Consider the following 21,825-nt stretch of genomic DNA (forward strand, 5'->3'; position numbering starts at 1 on the left):
CTGGACTCATCTTTATTTTCCTTATTATCCGATCTTTTTTTATCTTACGTTACGTCCCGTCTTTTGCCATCTTTTTTTTTACCGTAACTCTTTCTTCCTTATCCGGTCCTTCTCCTATCCATCATCTCTGTACTCCTCGCAGCAGCGAGTCGCTCGATCCGGCCCCATCTTGCTGCTCCAACCTCGCGCTCGTTCCCTCGGCACCCCGCTGGTCCGCTCCCGTCCCTCGCTACACCGCATCTCCGCCTGACCACGCGGAGCCAAGGTGAGGAAGCTGGGCTATGCGGTTGTGGTCGCGGCCGCGCAGGTAAGATGCTTGGTGCGAGCACCAGCCGATGCGGGGCCGCCGGTCCAGGCGCCAGCAATAGCGGCGGAGGCATGGAAGGCCATGGAGCGGCGCATCAGCCGCCGGTCCAGGCGCCAGCAATCGCGGCGGAGGCATGGACAGCCACGGAGCGCTCGCGCCGGCGCCGGCGTCGACCGAGCAAGTGGCAATTTCAGGTGTGATTTTGCCCAACTTTAAGGGTAGTTTTGTACTAGTATGTGTGTGGACGAGGGAGGAGCCGGGAGGAGCCAGTTTTTTTTAGCTCCTGCCCTCCCGAACGGCTTCTCTGAGCGGGATTTGGGGGGCTTCGCGTGTGGAGCTGTTTGGTGCCTTCCCGTTTGGCAGGGCTCCTTATGAAGCCGTTGAAGAAGCCGGTCACGGAGCCCTGCCAAAGAGGGCCTTATTCAGAGTGTGATCTTTGCCCTTGAGACTTGGCTATGTCCAAGTCGCTCTAGTAGTATCTTTAAGACATCTGATGAGATGGTCGCTGGTCAAACAATTGCCGTAGTTAACCGGCAAACCTGTTAGTGTGTGTTGGTTTCCTTGCGTCTAAAATTTAGAGGGGTCACATCAAAAATAATCTTGTCATTTAGAAGTATTAAATAAAGTCTAATTATAAAACTAATTGCAGAACCCCAGTGCTAATTCGCGAGACGAATCTAATGAGGTATATTAGTCCATGATTAGCGGATGATTACTGTAGCATCACTGTGGCAAATTATGGATTAATTAGGTTCATTAAATTTGTCTCGCGAATTAGCACCCAGCTGTGCAAAAAATTTTATAAACAGATTTTATTTAATACTTCTAAATAGAGATTCTTTTTGATACGATGGGTCTAAAATTTAGAGGGTAGGAAACGAACAGGCCCTTAGCCGATGAAGCTGGGAACGCACGCAAACAAGAACTGGAACGCAGGAGTTTGGTGCTGCTAACACCTGGGAACGCGCGCAAACACGAACTGGAACACAGGAGTTTGGTGCTGCTAACACCCGACAGCTTTTCCATTGCATTGATCAACAATGTATCGAACAAAGTAAAAAACCTTGAAAAGAAATCACTTTGCACAGCTTGAAAAAAGAACTCAATTACCGGAAACAATTGTTTAATACAACTCGTGTATACCTGAGACGAAATTCTAGTGGCCCAGATGAAAAATGGATTCTTTGATCTCCTACAACAACAGAGCCTTTTCATCCCAAGCTAGTCAACCTAATTCAATGTTATCGGTATTATGCTTCCCTGTTTTGCCTTCTGAAGGACTTTAGTCGGAAAGAATGTTCTATGCTGAAACTGCTGACTGAGCATCTGAGGATCCTGCAGCTTGATTATCTTTCTCGCTTGATCTTCGTTTCATCGTTCTCCTAACTTCTTCCTCCTTCTTGTCGACAAATTGTATCAGCTCTTTGAAGCTGCCAAGGCGTGATGGCCTCCGCTGTCTTTCGGCAGCATCAGCGGCAGTGGGAGCAGCATCAGCATCAGCTGCACTGGGCTCACCAGCAGCTTCAGAATCGGAGTACTTGCTATACTGCCAGCAGACTCGTATGAAGAACAACAGCAGAGCAAAGAGACATATCAGGGCACACACGAGGAAAAGGCCCCAAAAGCTTCCGAGGCCAAGCCTGGTTGCTCCCACTTCACTGTCATCAGAGGAGCAACTAGGCCGTGTGAACCACTCGTCATGAATTCTCTGAAGCTGGCCACTCTCTGAAAGCTGAAGGATGGCTGTTGATAAGTCTGCAGCAAGGGGGGAATCTCTCTGGAATGCCTGTAAAGAAAAACAATGGAGAAGAATAAATTATTTCCATTACAATACCAGGCATGGATTTATAACTACCTGAGATGCAATGGGAGGAGTGGACAAAAGAAGGTGAATGAACACACAAAAATTAGAAAAAAGGATGATGAACGTACAAAGCCCCATCCCTCCTTCGTGAACTCCTGTCCCACTACTCTGAAATTGCAGTGGTATGACAAGAAGATGTCAACATATGGCATCTCATCAACAACTGCAGCAACACCGCCATCTTTTGGTCCACGTTTAAGGGCATCAGCATATTCCTGGATTGTATTAAGTGGAACCAGTCGAGACTCGGGAATATTGAGCTCTTCGATCAGGTAATTTCTGGTAAATTTTCCAGCCTGATATCCAATAGGTAAAGCACTTGAAATCAAATCATCGATCCCAGTTATTCCTGTCGCTAGCTGTTGGACTGTGAGGATTGACGTCAAGCTAGCAGTATAACTTGAATTGATGATCAGCACAACAAACAACCATATGATCAACACGAACCGCCCAAGTGCGCTTACAGTGTTCTGTCCTGAAGTGAGTTTCTCGTTAAGATGTTTCCATCCAGACAGGGAAAGCATCATGGATGAGTTAAACATAATATCATTTTATGGATCTAGTGGACTTACTGTGTGAAAAGAACATTGTTGAGAAGCTAAACCTGAAATATAAGATGAAATGTCAATCAATTCCTAACATGACATTTTAGAAAAATCATCAATGAAATAATATTAAATCATGAGACTAGCATGAATTATATAAAGCTACAAACTCTGCCTCATGAATGTCAACTCAAGCGAGACTTGGTAACCTTGGATATAATTCATCCCTAAGTAGCAACAGAAGCGTACCAAAATATTGTTATAACTTGTCGTCGTGGAGAGCCTCGAAACTCCTCATTAGTCCGATGTTCAAGAATCCAAACAACTATCCCCACGAAAAGAAAAAGAGCACCTGTCACACACCACATCTCCAATGTGAAAGGTTTAAGGAAAGCCCAGGCACTTGAAGTTGCTTGCTTCACTGGTGCTACTATCACAAGCCCTGATTCAATGTAAGGCTGCGTGAATTCTGCAATCTTTGTTCTATTTCTCACAATAGCAAAGTCGCCAACAGCTGCATCAAGGGACTAAATGAAATGAAATAAATCAGAGGACTCGCAACAAAATGGTTAAAACACCGGAACAAAGAATGAGAGCATACATTGGCAGCAACCATATTAATAATGTCGTCATAGTTTGGGTTCTTTGTACCATCCCCAATTGTTACGAATTGGCAAGGAACTGGATAAGGAAGCAGATTAATTGCTGCGTTGAATATATCAATGCAATAACCAGTCACATTATTAGGGTCTCTGCCACCTGCCACTAATTCCTTAAAGCTTGCTTTGATTGGAACACCCACTCGCAGAGGCTGGCCATTATTTGGGAAAACCCACCCCTTCGGTGTAGTGGTGGAATCACCTGGCCAGACCACATTGTGGAGCCGCTGGACAATGGAAGAAGTATTTGGTGGCTTCTGATACAAAATTTCAGGAGCAGTAACAGAGAGGCCTGAGTAATTGGACCAATAGCCAATCAACTGGGAGCCAGAACCACCAATATTAAGGATATCATATGCTGGGCGAACCAAATTGCGGTCTGAATTAAATTGGACTGGACCAGTAAGGCCTGTAAAATTTGTGAGCAGAAGTTGCTGTAGCATCTGCTCACCACCATCAAATATCTTGAGAGTTGATAGCTGCAAAGTGCTTCCATTAGAATCGTGCAACCTTGGATCTGTAGAGAAGTTGATCTGTTGCCCACTATTAAGAAATTGATTGATACCACGAGCAACAGCCCAAACCGAGTCATATGCATAAAAGCCATATGAGTTCAAGCCAGAAGTAATACTTCTATTACGAGCCACATTATTCCATTTAGATATGAACTTATTCTTGGCAGCAGATTCAGGAGTGTGCTGACGAAGAACAATTAGTCCCTGAATATGACTCATATATTTAAGATCTCTAGACGCTGAGGAATCCAGGACAGCAGCTAGCCAATCAGTCACTATCCAGACATAGCCCCTGGCAAGCATCTGGAGCTTGTTAGCAATAGAAAATATACTCATCCCTGTGTCAGGATTGACATGCACAACCATGACCCTTGATTCCATCATATTTGCTCTAAACAGTACATCGTTGATCATGTCTGTATTGGAATTAGGAGGAATAGCCGCCTTATACGAAATCCTTGCCCTCTTTTCTGCAAGTGCATCACCAAGGGCTGAGACACCACCTCGCCCATAATCATCATCAACGAATATAGCAGTCACCTCTTTCCACTGATAGTATTCAACAATGCTAGCAACAGCGTTCATTTGGAAGTAGTCACTTATGGTTGTCCTTATGAAGTAAGGGTACTCTGATGCAGAAAGAGTTGGGTCTGTGGCCGCAAATGATAGAAGAGGAACATGTAGCTCATTAACAACATGAGAAATGACATGGCCTATCCCAGAGGATTGTGGGCCCATAACGGCAACTACATTTTGTTCCATTAGCTGCAATGCTGAAACCATGTAAAATTTTTATGAATCAGTTCATGGACCACCCAAGTGAGCAACAGCTACAGCTGATAAATTGAAGCTAAGTTTTGACATTCGTAAGTTTTCATTCTGCTCAAAAGTTGGCTATAGTGTCTACCTTCGTAAAACTTGGCTCGTGTTAAGAAAACTTTATTGTCTGATAACAGCAGGAAACTTACATATAGAGGAGCAGTCTCCAATAAATCTGCTGTTTCCTATACTCAAACAACAACATAAAAAGGAAAAAGGAATCTTTCAAGAAAATAAAGTGAAGAACGGATGCTCCCTAGTAGTTGAGGCTTGTTTCTTGCACCATAAGGAATACTATAAGGAATTTCATAAGTTGTGCCATTTGTGGTACCATTGTACCGGTATGCTTTTTGTCTGTTGCTCCTCTATTACCGAGACAGTCTGGTTGGCCAAACTCTTAAGGAAAGACAATGTCATCATAAGTTCAAGCAAATCATTGCTTTCTCGATTTCCAGTTTAAAATTAACAAATCATCTCGTGAGACATGAGGCAGGCAATTATTGCATCAAACCAATAAGGGAAAAGTATAAATAATGGACAAGAGGGAACCTTGACCTTAGTTCAGTAGTATAAAGACACTAAATCAATAATACATTGGAAATGAATATTTCTTGGTAGTCAACATTTAGGTCCTATAAATTTGGGTTACCTAACCCAACAGGGGAATCTCAAATAGAAAGGAAACAATGGAATGAAGAGAACATGCTTTCTTCCTACATGTGGCAAAAGACATGGTCCCGTAAAAAAGGATTGCAAAGCAACTATGAAGGCTACTAACTACTATTGTAATTACCAATTACTAACGCTCAACGTGCAACCTGGCATTCTGAATCAAGTAGCGTCACCCACTTTTTTTATATGGGTTTGCAGATCAATAATTTACAAGGCTCACCATACCAAGAACAGATGTACAAGTCAGATCGTGCTGGCCCCTTCTAAACCATTATCATCTACAGATGGGGCTTATGCTTAAGTTGTCGTAGGGTAATGGTCTTAAACATTTAAAAAAGAAGTCCAGATGAGGCAACAACCACTTGACGCGTTGCTCTATGTGGTCAGTTGTTCTCACTGCTAGTGCAGTAGTGCTAAAGCTGTCTTTTTTAATTCCTCGTCATCACTTCAACTTTTGTGAATTGTTGGAACAAAAGGCCAGATCAATCCAATTAAAAGAACAGCAATTAGGCTACTTCAGCAGTCACTGATCTTCGAATTAGCAAAGATTTAGTCCGCTAGAGCTGACCTCCAATCCAAACCATCGGGTTTTTGCCAAAAAAAAAAAACCGCAACTTCATTTTCTTTTTTTAAAACAAAGCTATTTGAACTTCAATCTTTCAGCTAGAAATTACTCCAATTATAGCTCTTGAGAGAGAAGCTTTCAAAAAATAGCTCTTGAGAGAGGAAGCAAAGAGCCAACCTTCGATGGTCCCGAGAAAGCCGCTGCAGTTGGTGTCCTGGGTGATCAACTTGAGCTGGGTCCCCGCGAGCACCGTGCGGTCGGCGTTGACGTCGTCGACGGCGAGCTCGATGGCGAGCCGCGCCGCGCGGCCAATGGTGGAGTCGTAGGTGAAGAGCGCGCCCACGGCCACCTCGCTCGGCCGCGTCCCCGCCGCCGCGACGGCCCTCGCCGCGGCGGCGAGCAGCACCAAGAGTGGAAGCATCAACCGAAGCGCCCCCATTGGCCTCCTCATAACCCGCAAGCTTCAGGCCTCCATCTCCTCCCCGGAATCGGCGCTAGAGCACCGGCACCGTCGCAAGCCGGAATCTTTGGGCGGCGAGCTGCATCGGTTCCTGGCGCAATGGGCGGCGGGACCGGGGGCAGAATTGGGCGGCGGCAGGGAGAGGTTCCTCACACCCGGTTCTTGTACGCTGGTACGGTCGGGTGGAGCTCTAATACCATCGGGAAAGCAAGATGCTGGTTTTGAGGTGGCCCAGGTGGGCACGAAGAGGAGAAAGAAGAGGATGGGGAGCGCCCTCTCTTTCTCTCTCCCCCCTGGAAGAAAGCTTGACGGCTGCTGTATCAGGATTCACAATTGACAACTATAGGCGTAGTCCAAGAGCTGACCCCGCAGTCTTGTCCCGCGACAGCAGCGCAGGTAGTTGGCGCCGAACATGTGCAGCAGTGCCGGCGTGCATCACGCACGCAAGCGCAGGAGCGAGGGGGGTGGCAGCCGGAGCGGCGATGGTTACCGCGCGACGGGGACAGACGGGGAGCGCGGATGAAGAAGACGGTTGCAATTTCTGCATGGCATTCGCAGTCACGGGCTCGGAGCTGGAGTTAGGCGAGAGGGGGAGAGAGATTTTTTTGTGCGCGATTCGGAGTTGCGGATGCAGCCATGGATGGGATGGTGGACGGGCGATTCGGGTGGTGGTACATGGCAAATTGGCGAGGAAAGGCGAAAGGGAGCGATGCGGCAGCCTTGGATTGCGAGTGGAGTGAGCAGGGTTGTCACGTGGGGAAATGTTTGCCCCTTATTCCGTTTCGGCGCTGTTCTAACGTTTGGCACCGATAAACGCAGGTACAGTGTGTTGTGCGGACTGTGGGCTTTGATCTGCAGACACAGCAGAGATTCATTGCTCCAACTCCAAGTAACCAGCTTTTGAAAAAAAAGGAAAAAGGGTAATAACTGCTCTTTTTTTACAAATGTATGGTGTTCTTTTTCCATCAAAAGGGCTCTACTTCGAGCACCAAGTTTACTTAATGCGTGTGTCTCTAAATCGAGCATATAAAATTATCACAAAAATTGTCATTTTTATAAGTATAGTAGACATGAATGGAAAATGAAGCCATTTTTAAAGTAATATCTTGTGAGGTTCTCGAAGAACAGTTGAGAAGAAAGCCTCGCTCCATCACTTTCAGAAATAGCCTATATCAAGCCATCTCTGTCAAGTCTGAACCGATTCTCGCAAGTTGCAGTTAATGGAAATATCAGCGTAATTATTCCCCTAGAAAACGAAAGCAATTCCAGCAAGGTTAACAAGTTGGCATCTTTATTACAGCATACAATTCTGGCGCAGGCGGGAAGCTGACAAGTGCTCGGGTCCAAAACTCCACGCATGCATGGACACGGATACCAAATTAAAAAGACCTTTCTCCATGCATGAATTGATCCGAAATCTCTCTCGTAGCATTGTTTTATTGGCCACGTGAACGCCATTGATCTCCAAATCAGATCGCTGGCCTGGGATTCTGACCTGTCCAGAGCGCCATTGACCTGCTTGAAATTGGTGCAGCGCTAATTGCATGGTTAAGGTTGCATGCATATATCCGAGTCTTGATCATCCATTTTTTCTATATGTTAAAGCCGCGGCGCTCCGAGCGAGATGAGGCTATCCACGATAGCAAAAAAAAAATTTCTGGCGTCCAATCCGCATCCTACTGTCCTTACTGTCCTCAGGTGCTTAGCCTTCCCACCGGTGTGCAACTCTGCACTTTCAGAATAATTCTAACACTGAACATCTGAAATGACTCGGATCAGAGTCTTGCAACCAACAACTATTTTTTTCTCAAATAAACTGATTCCTCAGGGATCTACATTACAACTACCTGAGCCCTAAAATCAAGTGATCAACTGATCCTTGCTGGTATTCTTACTCCGCACTTGACATATGCAGTGAATAGTGACTGGTTTACTCGAAGAGTTTATCAATCATCAGTTGATGTTTTGCCTGAGGAATGCGCATGCATAAACACGTTTTTCTTTTCCTGAATTTGATCGTGAAGTAGCATAACCTTTTGCTTTGCATGTCTACTGGCACACCCATTAAAAGATTATGATATCTGCTGAAGCTGATGGAACTCTGTACGCTCAAGTTTCATGTTTTCTGTGAAACAAAAGGCAGGAGCTCTGCCGTTCAATTAAGACGAAAGCAAATATGTACAAGAAAGGTTAGTCCAATGAGAAACAGAGACTTCCGAGGGGCTAACCGACCCACACGATGCGGTTGAGCACAAAAACGATACATTGGCATAAGTCATCGTTGCCGAGCGTGGAAGCAAAGCTGCCAGCAGCTCCGACTTTTCATGGCAGACCACCCACGTACCGTGCACCAACGGTTCTGAAGCAAGCGGCAACAACCGGTAATCGTTGCCAAGCTCGAACACCCCGCGAAAGAGCAGCTCCAACTTCTTATCGTGAACCTAGGCTTCGTCCCTAGTGGATATAGACCCCAGTAGAGTCCAAGCCTATGGCGGAGGGTTGCTGTATGTCATTGTTGCCGAGCCACATCCCAACGCAGCAGTTCTAACTTCACGTTGCAAAACCCGCCTCCACACATCGACCAGGCGCGAGAAGCGAGTGCAACCACCCAAGGAGACATCGAAGCTACAACGAAATCCAAATGTGATGCCTTTAGGAAGGGAGCGATACACGCCACCATCGCATGTCCAAACTGATCGGGTTTTCACCCTTGGATGTCAACATGAAAGTGCATTTAGGCCCTCTAATGGATTTTGGTGAATTGAATGACAAAATGATTAAAGAACTAATATGTTTATTAAAGAGTTATTGAGCAGGAATTATTTGTGAATTAATTTATGGTATTGGCTTATGTGTTATGCAACCAGATAAAGGAATGTATTGAAGAATGACAAGCAATATGCAATGGGAAATAGAAACAAATGGTTATGAATATCTATAGTGGTTTCTATCTTGGGCTTGGCATCATGAAAAATGGCTTGATAAATATGTGTGATTGCAAAAAGAAGTTGAGCATATAAAGATATGGGTTTAAAGTTGGCTATTCATTGTTGATGGTAAACCAAAGCTAAGCTCAACGAAGACAAGATATGATGAAGGAATCAAGCAAGTGACTATGCAACGAGGAACTAAGCAAAATATGGTCAAGTGACGACTTGGATCATGATATTTTTGCTCGGGTAAAGTGGCTAGTACTTGAAGAATTTTGAAGCATCAAGTCAAGTCTTGAATCATATGATCAAGTGGCTTAGATATCAATACAAGCAATATTGATCATAAAGGTTTCTAAGTCACTAGCTCAAGTTGGATGTGCTCAAGATGATAAGCAATGTTGAAAGTCCCAAGTATGAGAAAGATAAAGTACGGCAAAAGTAAAGACATACAAGCTCAAGTGGTTGTTTGGCTATCTCTATTTAATCTTGAGTATGGGTATGCCGTACCATTAAGAGGGATGCAACATTGATTGATTGACAACATCCAAAGTGCTCATAGGTTTACCCAAGTGAGAATCCTTGAGAGAAACCTCTGGTTACTAACTGTTAGAAACCTGGTCGACCAAGTTTTAGGTTGGTCCACGAGGTGAAGCTCTCTGTCTTGGTGGAGTTTCTACTCTGGCTCACACCGGTTTGATCGATCTGAGCACTAACAGCTAGTTGAGTTTGAAATCCGATCTAACCGTCCGGTCACACCGGTCTGACCGGTTGGCCTCTGACAGAACAATAGCTAGTTATAGGAAGTTGGCTATTTATACCCTTTAGCCCTCTCCTTCGTGTGCAGCTAGTTCCTGAGCTTTCCAAAGCTATTTCTTTGACCAGCAAGCTCTCCCCAAGCTCTCTTTGTGAGTTGTACTAATTTGGTTACAAACCTTTGAGTTGGGTTGAGAGATTGAGTGTGTGAGAGCACTAGAGAGCATTCCATATCTTGAGCACTCGTGGTTGACGTCAAGGTAACTCGTGAAGCATTTGTTACTCTTGGAGGTGAAACCTCGTAGATGGCTAGGTGTCGCCGACAAGCTCCCAAGTTTGTGGTGAGCAGCGGCAAGTTCGTGAAGGTTGAGATCTTACCTCCGCAAAGGAAAAGATCATAACTAGTGGAAAATAAGGAGCGGTTGAAATAGACCGAGCTTAAGGGACCGAGTTGAAATAGACTCAAGCACAACAAGTTCGTCAACGGAGACGTAGGGTTCACAACAGTGAATCCGAACTTCGCGAAACAAATCCTCATGTCTACTTTGGTTTGTCTCAGCTCTTTATTCTCTAGCACTTACTTATTTTATTCCGCGTCAATCTACTTGGTTATGCTTGTCCTGTGTGCAGTGACTTACTGGAAACTTTAGAAAATATCTACAGAAGCACTTCACCAAGTTTGTTTTGTGTTAGAGTTTGAGGAGGGAAGTAACTTTGAATTTCCAGTGCTTTCTAGTTTGGACCGGTCCGTGATGCTGACAGTTGCAACTAGTGTTGTAATTTGCCTATTCACCCCCTCTAGGCAACATCAAGATCCTTTCACAACGCTGGGGGAAACACGACGCCCCCAACAGGGAAAGCAGCGCCTATCGCTGTCGCCGTCGCCAAGGCTTTCGCCCATGAACCCCCACTAGCGCAAATGTCGGGCCAAGAAGCCGGACCCCATGCCGACCATCCCCAACAGCGCCATTGTCCCGCCGCCCCACGGAAGCCTCTTCAGAGGGGCATCGACGCGCCAGCTGCACGCGCAGCCGCATAGCTACGTCGGCCATCACCCCCTCCGACCAGACAAGACATGGAGCCGGACCTAACTCCACCGCTTGCGTTACACCACAGCACGTCGAGGTCGTCGCTGACCATCACTTCCGGCACGGGCACTCGCCGCCAACAGCCACGAGGCGCATGCCCCACCACTATAGGTGCCGCCTCCCATCTCGAGGGCACCGGCCCCGATCCCGGCGCCCGGCCAACATGCCGCCCGCGTGCGTCCGCCTCCCGTGGGCCCACAAGCGTCCGCGACGTGCCGCATGCGCGTGTCCGCCCTCCTGTGGGCCCACGCACACCCGCGGCCCTACATGCGGCCACACTTGCGCCGCCAGCGTGCGCCAGCGCCGGCCTCCGTGTAGATCCGGCCCCGGGGGTGCCGAATCCGATCCCCAGGACATCGGATGTGCCGCCCTGAGCTGTCGCCGCCACCTCCATGCCCGATATCGGCGCAACCTTGACCGGGTGTGGGAGCACCCTGGGCCGACGGAAGGAGGCCCGCTGCCGCCTTCCTACCAGGCACATGGGCTTCCGGTGCCCCGCCCTGGCGGCGGCGAGGTGGAGAGGAGGCCGAGAGAGGGGTGGCGGCGGCGGGGGTTGGGGCGTTGCCCGTGTCGCCCCTCGGAGGAGACGACGCAGGGGCCTGTTGAATTAAAGCATATGATTCCATGGTGCTGAATTGTTTTCATTATTATCTGTAGGCAAAGTCAGGTGGATTGTTCCGAGTTCGTCCCTGTTGAAGAGGGTGAACCACTTAACCTGCTGCCGAAGCAGTTGCAATGAGTCTCTCTACCCCCCCCCCCCAACTCTAACATTGGTGTCTGGGCAAGTTGTAAATATTTCTGCAATACCCAATGATATGTAAATTTGTTTGAGTGATTATGTCTGTCTCGTGCATTAATTTACTGGCCATATTATGTGGTCTCCTTTGTTTGATGTAATTCTATAGAGAAATGGTATCCTTGTCTTCAGTATCAAATTTTGCACCAGGTAAAATTATCTTGTTTTCGGTCCTAGTAGCTAGTTATTTTACATCAAGTGTTGTCTGAATTCGGTTCCTGTCTATTGCCCCGCGTTGCCCTCCCTAGTGGCTCGGGGGGCGATTCCGTGCCGCCACCCTAGACCGCCTCCGGTGGCCGCCATCTCCGCCGTCGGCGACCAGCCAGGCGGTGGCGGTGTCCAGTGGCTGAGCCGAAGCCAACTCAGTTTGCCTCCTCTCTTCCTCCCCTCTCCCTGTTTCCCTAGCCTCAAAATCCATGGTTGTGGGTGTTGATCCGCTATGCGCCGCCGCCGGCTGGATCCGGCATTCCCTTCACCAAATTCAGGCTCCCCAAGGCCGGATCTGGTCGTGCCCCCCTCTCTCGGCGGGAGTCGCGGGGGCGGGGGGGGGGGGGGGGGGAGGGGGTGGCTTCCTCGCCGGGGTTCGCGGCCACCGGCCATTGGTCCGGTGCGTCGCCTCCTAGTTGTGATGACGGTGCTGGGGGCGTCCCTGCCGGCGGCGCTTGGCGGCGTCGATGGTGACGTCGTGCGGTTGCGCGCCGCCCGCTGCTTGGCGCCCCGTCTCCGCCGGCTCCGGGGGCCGCCGGTGGCGGCGGCCGGTCCATCAGTATCCCCCGCTATTCCCCACGCGTATCTCTCCTGGCGGTGGGTTGGCTTCGCCGCCGGCCGCGGCCGCGGTCGCTGGTTGTCGGATCCACCCCATGGCGGCTCTGTGCGCGGGGGCTGGTCGATGGTGTGTGTGGTGGTGGCGGGCAGCTTCTCCTCCGGGACGATGCTTCTCGCTGCATCTGCTTGTATGTAACTTCCATCGTCATGGTAGCTTAGGTCGTCGTCTTCAGGTCGCCTTAGTCGTTCATTTTGATCTCCAGCAGTCGACTTGTTGATTCGAATTTGACGGATGCCCGTCGATAGTGGATGCTTTGCCGCAGTTGCTTGTCCGTATTGACGGATACTTTGCTGTCATGGTTTTCTCTGTTGGTGGATGCTTTGCCACCTTCTTGCTGTTTAGGCAGATGGTTTGCTGCCTTTGATCGCGTTGTCTAGTGGATGCTTTGCCACCGCTGTTCCGTGAGGCTGAGTGTGTTCTCTCTTCCTCCATTTTTCTTGCTTGATTGTTTTTGCTAGGTTGCGTGCCACTAGCTTAGTGGTGTTTTATAACTTGGCACTATCTCTCGTAGTTGCGTCACTGTAATTCTCTTCCTCTTAATGAAAAACGTGCTCAGGCACGGTTGCGGAAAAAAGTTATTTTACAGCAGAAAACAATTTACAACTTAATGGTTACCACTTTATTTTCTTCATTTTGTTGCATAATTTATTATGAAATCCTGCACACCCAGGGGTAAAATCGATCATGGGAGCCTCCTTATCCTTGAGGTGATTACTTCAAAGACTCGGAACTTGCAGCAGTTGATACGCTTTACAGGCTAGCATCCTGGCACATTCTTCGGATCCATTTTCGAATTATACTTTCTTAATTCACTTTTCATGGTCAACATATAGAATAGGCTTTTTCTGATGCTTTTTACGGTCTGTATGAGTTTTGTTTCTTTGTTTGCTAGGTTTTTCTGTGGCTACGCCTGCTTTGCCCTGCAAGTGGAGTCCATGCTGATCTACCTCTCCAAAAATGCACAAGCTCTATCCATGGATTGCACATATCTTTTAGAGTATATTTACTTCTATATTAGAGCATCCTCAAGCGGTCAGGTTTGCTACGTTTATGTGCTTCTGGGACATTAGTATATTCTTGGCTCCCATTTCTAAGTGCATTGGCAACTATGGACGCGATGGCAGCGTCATGGTGCTGTGCGTCTTCTGCAATGGCAGCGTTCACCGTTCAGACTTCGGAGTGGCATCTTGGACCTGCAAGCAAAGGGGTACAAGGATGAAGGAACCTGCAAGATGGATGGGTCTTTCCTTGCCTTCCAGAGATTTGCGCATGTACTTTCCATGTCCATGAACTACTACTACTACTCCTCCTCCAAGGCTCCGTTACCCAGACACGGCTGGAAGGGCACGTATCGCGTATCCGATACATGTTGGATAAGGATACAATGATGATACTACTGTTTCCATTCTAAAAAAATGCAAACTTTCGCTTCCTGAGGAGTCAAATAATTTAAAATTTCACCAAATTTATATAAAATAGTATAAATATTTATGTTATAAAATAAGTATCATTAGATTAATTATATAATGTATTTTCATACTAAATCTATTTGGAGATATAAATATTAGTATTTTTTTATAAATTTGATCAAATTTAAAATTTTTTAACTTCTCAAAAAATGAGAGTTGCATTTTTTTGGACTGATGGAGTATCCGCGGGAAAAAATAAAATCGCCGAATAACTCAATACGTGGGCCGGACACTATCTGAATGTTTTTGGGACACGGCCCAGCCCACGAAGCACTTCAGCCTGCTATCCCGGCCCCCACGCACGCACAGCACCCTCGCACTCGGAAGGACGCACGCAGGCGCCGCCCGCCCGCCCGAGCGCCGCCTCCCGCCGGCAAGGAGGAGCGCCGGCTGCAATCTCCGGTGAGTTTTCCGTTCTATTCGTCCTCTGGGCTCTTGGTTGCGGAACGTGGGGCATCTTCTTCAACACCGGCCATTGCTGCAGGCGGCAATGAGCAACCTGCAAAACCCGTAGCGGCCCAACCCCCTCTCAGCTCCCCGGTGCCGGCCGTCCTCGCCGCCTGCCGGCCCCAACCAACCCGCGCCCACCGCCGCTGTCAACCAACTCCCGTTCCTGACCCTCACCCACCCCACTCCACGCCGCAGCGCGCCCTGCACTTGCCAGCCCCCACCGGCGCATCCGGCGTCGTCCTTCCCTCTCATGCCCGGGCCACTTGCCTCCCCACGCCGACATGTCCCGCCGCGCGAGCGCCGCCCGCGACCGGTGCTTGGAGCTGGAGCGCGCCATCGCTGGCCGCGTCCGCTCGGGAAGCCTTGGCCTCGACGACGCCGTCAAGATGTTCGACGAATTGCTCCCCCACGCCAGGCCGGCCTCGGTTCGCGCCTTCAATCAGCTCCTCACCGCCGTCTCTCGCGCCCAGGGCAGGGACTCCTCCTCCTCTGAGCTCGTCCCCTCCCTCTTCAACCGGATGGCCCGTGCTTGCGCCGACAAGGTAGCTCCCGACCTGCACACCTACAGCATCCTCATCAACCGCTTCTGCCGCATCGGACGCCTGGAGCTTGGTTTCGCCGCCTTTGGCCTCATCCTTAAGACAGGCTGGAGGGTGAATGGCATAGTCATCAATCCACTGCTCAAAGGTGTCTGTGACAGAAAGTGCGTGTCTGAGGCCATGGACATATTGCTCCGACGAATGCCTGAGTTTGGCTGCACGCCAGATGTAGTTTCATACAGCACAGTTCTAAAGGGTTTATGCGACGAAAAGAGAGCTGAGGAGGCACTTGAGCTGCTCCACATGATGGCCGATGATGGAGGTGGTAGCTGCCCACCAAATGTCGTGGTGTACACCACCGTCATCAATGGCTTGTTTAGAGACGGTCAGGTGGACAAAGCTTACAACCTATTTCGTGAAATGGATGACCGGGGGATTTCGCCGACTGTTGTGACCTACACCACAGTCATTGATGGCCTGAGCAAAGCTCAAGCAGTTGACAGGGCCGAGGGCGTCCTTCAGCAGATGATTCATAAAGGTGTCAAGCCAAACAATCAGACATATAATTGTCTGATCCATGGATATTGCTCTTCAGGACAGGGGAAAGAGGTGGTTCGAATGCTCAAAGAAATGTCCGCGCATGGTCATAAGCCAGATACTGTCACTTGTACTTTGCTGCTGGATCACCTTTGCAAGAGTGGAAGATGCACAGAGGCTAGAAAGATTTTTGATTCTATGATTGAAAAGGGCACAAAACCTGATGTAACTACATATGGCGTTCTGCTTCATGGTTATGCTACCAAAGGAGCTCTTTCTGATATGCGTGGCCTCTTGGATTTGATGGTAGAAAATGGTGTTTCACCTGACCATCATACCTTTAACATAGTTCTCTGTGCGTTTGCTAAAGGTGGTATGATAGATGAGGCAATGCATATATTTGACCAAATGAGGCAGCAAGGGTTGAGTCCTAATGTAGTCAACTATGGAGCATTAATAGATGCACTTTGCAAGTTGGGAAGAGTGGATGAGGCAATGCTTAAATTCAATCAGATGATCCATGAAGGGGTGACTCCTGATATCGTTGTTTTTAACTCACTAGTTTATGGACTGTGCACTGTTGACAAATGGGAGAAGGCCGAGGAATTATTTTCTGAAATGCTGAACCAAGGGATCCATCCCAATGCCACGTTCTTCAACACAATTATGCGTAACCTTTGCAATGGAGGACGGGTCATGGAAGCTCAGAGTCTCCTTGACTTGATGGTACATGTAGGTGTGAGACCTAATGTTATCTCATATAATACATTAATAGATGGCTACTGCTTAGCTGGTAGGATGAAGGAAGCTGTGAAGTTACTTGATGCTATGGTCCCAGTTGGCTTGAAACCAAATACCGTTTCTTTTAGTACTTTGCTTCATGGCTATTGTAGAGCTGGCAGGATAGATGATGCAGTTAGACTATTCAGAGAAATGTTGAGCAATGAAGTTAAGCCTGGAATTGTCACTTATAACATTGTACTTCATGGTTTGTTTCAGTCTGGGAAGTTTTCTGAAGCAAAAGAACTCTATCTCAATATGATCAAAAGTGGAATGCAGCTGAACATTTACACGTACAGCACAATTCTGAATGGTCTTTGCAAAAATAAATGTGTTGATGAGGCATTTAAAATATTTCAGAGTCTATGTTCTAAGGGTTTTCAACTTCACATCATTACCTTCAATATTATGATCGATGCTTTGCTCAAAAGTGGCAGAAAGGAAGATGCTATGGATATGTTCACTGCTATCTCTGCCCATGGTTTAGGTCCAGATGTTGTGACCTATCGCTTAATGATAGAAAATCTCATAAAAGAAGGGTTGCTAGAAGAGTCTGACAATCTGTTTTCAGCAATGGAAAAGAGTGGATGCACTCCAAACTCATGTATGCTAAATGCTCTAGTTAGGAGGCTGTTGCATAGAGGTGAGATAATGAGGGTTGGGGCTTACCTCTCCAAAATTGATGAGATGAACTTCTCACTTGAGGCAGCCACTACTTCCTTGCTAATATCAGTTTTGTCGAGGGAGGAATATCAGCACCATGCAAAGTCCCTGCCTGAAAAGTATCATTTTCTTAATGAGATAAATAAATGAGGATTTTTTTTCAGAGGAATTGGATTCTCAACTGTGTTGAGACATCTTTATGTGGCGCGTAAATTTGTTGGAGTGATTATGTCTGTCTATTGCAGTGATTATTTCTGTCTCATGCTCTAATTTACTTACCATATTCTACGGTCTCCTTTCTTTAGAGAAATGTTATCATGATAGTGCTCTTCGGTATGAAGTTTATCACCAAGGAAAAATTATCTTATTTTCAGTTGCACTTATCTTTATAACAGGGATCAATTTACATGTTAATGATTCAAGAAAGTTTGGATGCTTTTTGTTGCATAATTTTCAGGTTGGTCATGCTAGTCATGGAATCTCAAGCATCTATTCTGAACAATTTTCAGGTAAACTACCTTACTCATTCTTACTGAACATCGGAACCAGATAACGAATCAAGGACAACAGCCACTGCCAGAAAATAGCGAGTTAGCTTGCCTTCTTTGGTTTCACTTCAGGCCTTGGCCCAAAGAGACCATTGTATAGCTCCTCCTGCTTTTGGTAGAGAGCCTTGCCTTGTTCCGCAACCAACCGAAGCTCCCGAAGGATCTCCGTGTCTCTTGGAGAGTACTTTGCTTTCAGGAAATCCGCCCTGGCTGATTCTGTCTGGACAAGTTCAGATTTAGCTTTTCCTCGCCTGAACAGTGCTTCCACACTATTTTTCGTCCTCTGACAAGACCTGAATAATAAGATTATGAAAAGGACAGCCATCAAATCAGTAATTTCTCAGACAAAGCAGGGTAATTTTGCAGTAGGAACATAGGATTATTCAATTGATCAATCATCATAAGTTCAGCTTCACGGAGCAGAGCAGTAGCCACGCGAGGGATAGGCGGAGATGTAGTGTGTATCTACTCCAGAAAGCTTGGAAGTCGGATTGTTCTTGTTCCCTAGAACACCATTCACTATTTGATCGCGAAGTAGCATAACCTTTTGATTTGCATGTCAACTGGCACAACCACTAAAAGGTTATGATATCTGCTGAAGATGATGGAACTCTGTACGCTTGAGTTTCATGTAATCCCTGTTTTTTTTTATTCTAACCCACGCAGTTGAAGTGTTGCCTTATGATCTTGAATCTTTTTCTCCGGCCTGTTGATAGAAAGCATATGATTCCACGGTGCTGAACTGTTTTCATTATTATCTGCAGGCGAAGTCAGGTGGATTGTTCCGAGTCCGTCCCTGTTGAAGCGGGTAAACCACTTAACCTGCTGCCAAAGCAGTTGCAACCAGTCTCTCTCTCCCCTACGCTAACATTGGTGTCTGGGCAAGTTGTAAATATTTCTGCAATACACAACCAATGTGAGCCCATGCCGCCAGCCATGGCAGGTTTGTTCATCAATACCGCGGCTTCATCTTGTCCTCGATGGCTCGATCTAATGAAATAGGAAACAGCATGTCCGTGAAGATCCTGATCCATGTCCACATAAATCTCTATGATCTGTAATAAAAAAAAAATCTCTGTGGTCTCACCATTTGTGCTACCTGTTTCTGACGGGTCTGCTTTGATCGAGTGCTGTCAACTGCTATGCTGCTGCAATTTATTTCTTCTAACATTTGCCTCAAATTACGCAGGTTCACCGGTCTTTGTACCCTATTACCACGGGTAAATATCGATTACGTTACCCCCACAATCATATTCTGATACAATTCAAATTTATATCATCTTTGGCAAATCTGCATATTGTCCTGAGTTCTGATGTATCACAGCAGGGTTCTGGTTTGCCGAACATAGTGAAATTCTGTGTTCGCTTTCTCCAAATTGCTGCAGTATACTAATTGATATTTCTTTTGTTGCACATGCTGAAGCTGTCCTGAATCCTGATTCCTGAAGCTGCCATATTTGTCCTAATTCTCCATTTTCAGACTAAATCCACAACTGAACATCTGAAATGATTCAGATCAGAGTGTTGCAGCGCCAACAGCTGTCCTACCCGTGCTACTTACTTGGGTTCAGATACTTAACCAACCAATGTGCATGTGTGCATTTCCAACACAATGCATTCTTTGTGATAATGTGTCGAACCACTATCATTTCGCAAGCTTTTCCTGTATTGTCGGAATCCTTTTCATGGGGAAGGTTTCCTGCTTGGTCATGAATTCATGACCCTAACTCTATGCATGACTATGTTGTCCATACCAACTTTGAGACATCTGACATGTTCGCTTGTGTCACGAATCACGACGTTCTTTCCTGAAAACAGTGAGATCAAATGTATGCTGCCATACAAGCACAAAAAAATATTTTGCCCAACAAGCTGAAATTGGCCTGAATCTGGCATACTTGCGTGGTACTCCATTTCTCTTTCAGTCTGCATAACGATCTCTAGAAAGCTTGTGCAAGAATGCATCAGAACAAGATTCCGAGCCTTCGCTCCAGTGGTATATATAAATGGACGTCATTATCTGAATGTCACCACACAAAATGCGCAACCGAAAGAACACCTCAAGTCCCAGTTTCTGAAGGAACAATCACTGGTAAGCATCCTACTACTTCAACTTTCCCTGCGTTTGATTTCATCTAAACTCGTTTCTGCAACACATTGATGCTGTTGCAAAACGAATGATCCTCTTGAACATTCTCTGGCTCTACTGCAGGGAGGGGAGACGGATGGAAGGGAAGAGAGTTGCAGCTGCTGCTGTGTGGTGCATGCTCGTCATGCTGTCCGTGTCAGGCCAGCAGCAGGTGGCCGGATTCACAGGGGGTTCTGTGGGTGCTTCGGCAGCTGCTACCCTGGCTGCAGGGAGGGCAACCCAGCGTGGCTCTGCACAATCAAGTGCGTGGAGTCCTGCACCGTGCCCATCGCCGCGTTCGGTGCCGGCGACTGCTCCAAGATCTGCCTCGCCTCGATCTGCGGCGCGGCCGAGACCGGTGATGGCAAAAGGCGCTTGTTATATTACACAGCAATCTTGCTTTGATCAATTTTGTGTTCGTCTATGAAATTGTTGCGTCTTTGCATTTGGATTTGCCAGGGACAACTGATGGCGGTGCTGCAGCAGCTTGCGTTGATGATTGCACCGTGAACCGGAACTCGTCTACTACTATACATGGCACTCGTCTCCAATACGCAAAGCCACACCTCAGTCACAGTTCTTGGCCCAAGTAAACTGTGTGTGCCGTTCTTTCAAGAAAAGGGGGAAAAAAAACTTGTGTGGCATCCGGAACTAAGACGAGCTGCATTGTAGCCAAAGGAAATTCTGAAGCCATGCATGGATACAGAAATGGAAACTCCAACCTGTCCAACGGAAAGGGTTTCAGGTTGAGGTCGAGGTATCAGAGATCCAATGTGACGAGGAGCAACGACAACCACCTGGTCTCCCTGACACTCATCTCGCTCGTTCTGTTGATCTCCGAATCAGATCGCTCACCGTCCTATCTTTTTCTTGTGTTTTCTCCGGAATTTCTAAATAATTCTCACAGAATTTGAAAGGCCCACCCAGCTCACGATCAAGAAGAAGCCCAAAAGTATATCCAGAGAGGGCTGCAGTAATTTTTTGCGCCAATTCGGCCCAAGCCAGTCGCTCAAGCATCGGGCCCAGCAGCATGTCGAGCCTCCGCCTTCCTTATCTTGTGATGCAGAGACCGGGCAATGGCAAGAGCGCCGACGCAACAAAATACTGCAAGCAAACGTGTGTGGTGTTCAGGTTACCTGAACCACTGTAAAAGAGAGAGCTTGCAGAAAAATACATGAGCTTGGAAATAATCACATCTAGCAAAATAGCAAAGCTAATTTCAGAAGATGACAGCTAACGTTCGGGTGATGCTACAGCAGCTAACAACGAAATCTACTGCTTTCTGCATGTCGATTTTATGCAGACGTGCAGTAATGAAAAGGTACAGAGGGCAATATACGAGAACCTACAGAGACCCAGAAACGCCCTAGCAGCGAACTTGACCTGGCCTCAGCCCGAGCCTGCCATGTGAGCAGTTACAAAACTCAGATTGTTATGTGCTACAAAACAGAAGCAGCATAAGCAACAGGATGGACATGAGTTCATAAAGATTGTGTTCATTCCACCATTAAAAAAAAAGATTTATGTTCATTCCGGCAAGGTCGTGAAGGAAAGGTCTAAATTAGCAACTCTGTAATCAAGAAGCGAAGTTGACACCCAGAAAAGTGACGTGTAACACGGATTTGCAGGATCCCCATACAATTTCTACAGAGCAGTTTGGGACTAAGCCTTAGTGGTTGCAATGTGGGACTAAGCCTGACGAACAAAAGAACGACCACCTTAGCACAACAGTGTTTGTCCATCTGTAGCTTTGCATAGTCAGGAGCAAAGAGTGTACATAACCGCGTACTCTTTCTTTACTGGCTCCGACAAGATCAGCTCAATGTAGCATGGGGATTGGGGAGGACATGTAATCTGCAACAGGTAGTTAAGCAGGGTGTTAAGCTCCGAGAAACATTCACAGCGCAGT

General features: G+C 47.1%; 2 protein-coding genes across 6 annotated transcripts; one reads left to right on the forward strand and one right to left on the reverse strand.

The window, feature by feature from the left end:
* Nucleotides 1-1,386: 1,386 nt before the first annotated feature.
* LOC112888803 (glutamate receptor 3.4-like) lies at nt 1,387-7,223 on the reverse strand. 2 transcript variants are annotated; one of them, XM_025955135.1, is made up of 6 exons: nt 6,124-7,209; nt 3,318-4,663; nt 2,966-3,243; nt 2,744-2,775; nt 2,240-2,646; nt 1,387-2,093 (listed from the first exon to the last, which is right to left on the reverse strand). In XM_025955135.1, exons 1-6 carry the CDS (start codon nt 6,395-6,397, stop codon nt 1,608-1,610), a joined length of 2,823 nt encoding a protein of 940 aa, XP_025810920.1. In that variant the 5' UTR covers nt 6,398-7,209; the 3' UTR covers nt 1,387-1,607. The 2 variants fall into 2 exon arrangements, with proteins under 2 accessions (XP_025810920.1, XP_025810921.1); XM_025955136.1 differs by lacking the exon at nt 1,387-2,093 and having other exon boundaries at nt 2,240-2,641; nt 6,124-7,223.
* Nucleotides 7,224-14,560: 7,337 nt separating this feature from the next.
* LOC112888804 lies at nt 14,561-18,874 on the forward strand. Of its 4 annotated transcripts, XM_025955138.1 has the most exons (4): nt 14,599-14,673; nt 14,756-15,263; nt 17,698-17,749; nt 18,553-18,874. In XM_025955138.1, exons 2-4 carry the CDS (start codon nt 15,003-15,005, stop codon nt 18,654-18,656), a joined length of 417 nt encoding a protein of 138 aa, XP_025810923.1. In that variant the 5' UTR covers nt 14,599-14,673; nt 14,756-15,002; the 3' UTR covers nt 18,657-18,874. The 4 variants fall into 4 exon arrangements, 2 of the variants coding, with proteins under 2 accessions (XP_025810923.1, XP_025810922.1); XR_003227934.1 differs by lacking the exon at nt 14,756-15,263 and having other exon boundaries at nt 14,561-14,673; XM_025955137.1 differs by lacking the exon at nt 14,599-14,673 and having other exon boundaries at nt 14,703-15,263.
* Nucleotides 18,875-21,825: the final 2,951 nt, after the last annotated feature.

The sequence above is a fragment of the Panicum hallii genome, chromosome 4 (genome assembly GCF_002211085.1).
Source record: "Panicum hallii strain FIL2 chromosome 4, PHallii_v3.1, whole genome shotgun sequence".
NCBI classification, from domain to species: domain Eukaryota; kingdom Viridiplantae; phylum Streptophyta; class Magnoliopsida; order Poales; family Poaceae; genus Panicum; species Panicum hallii.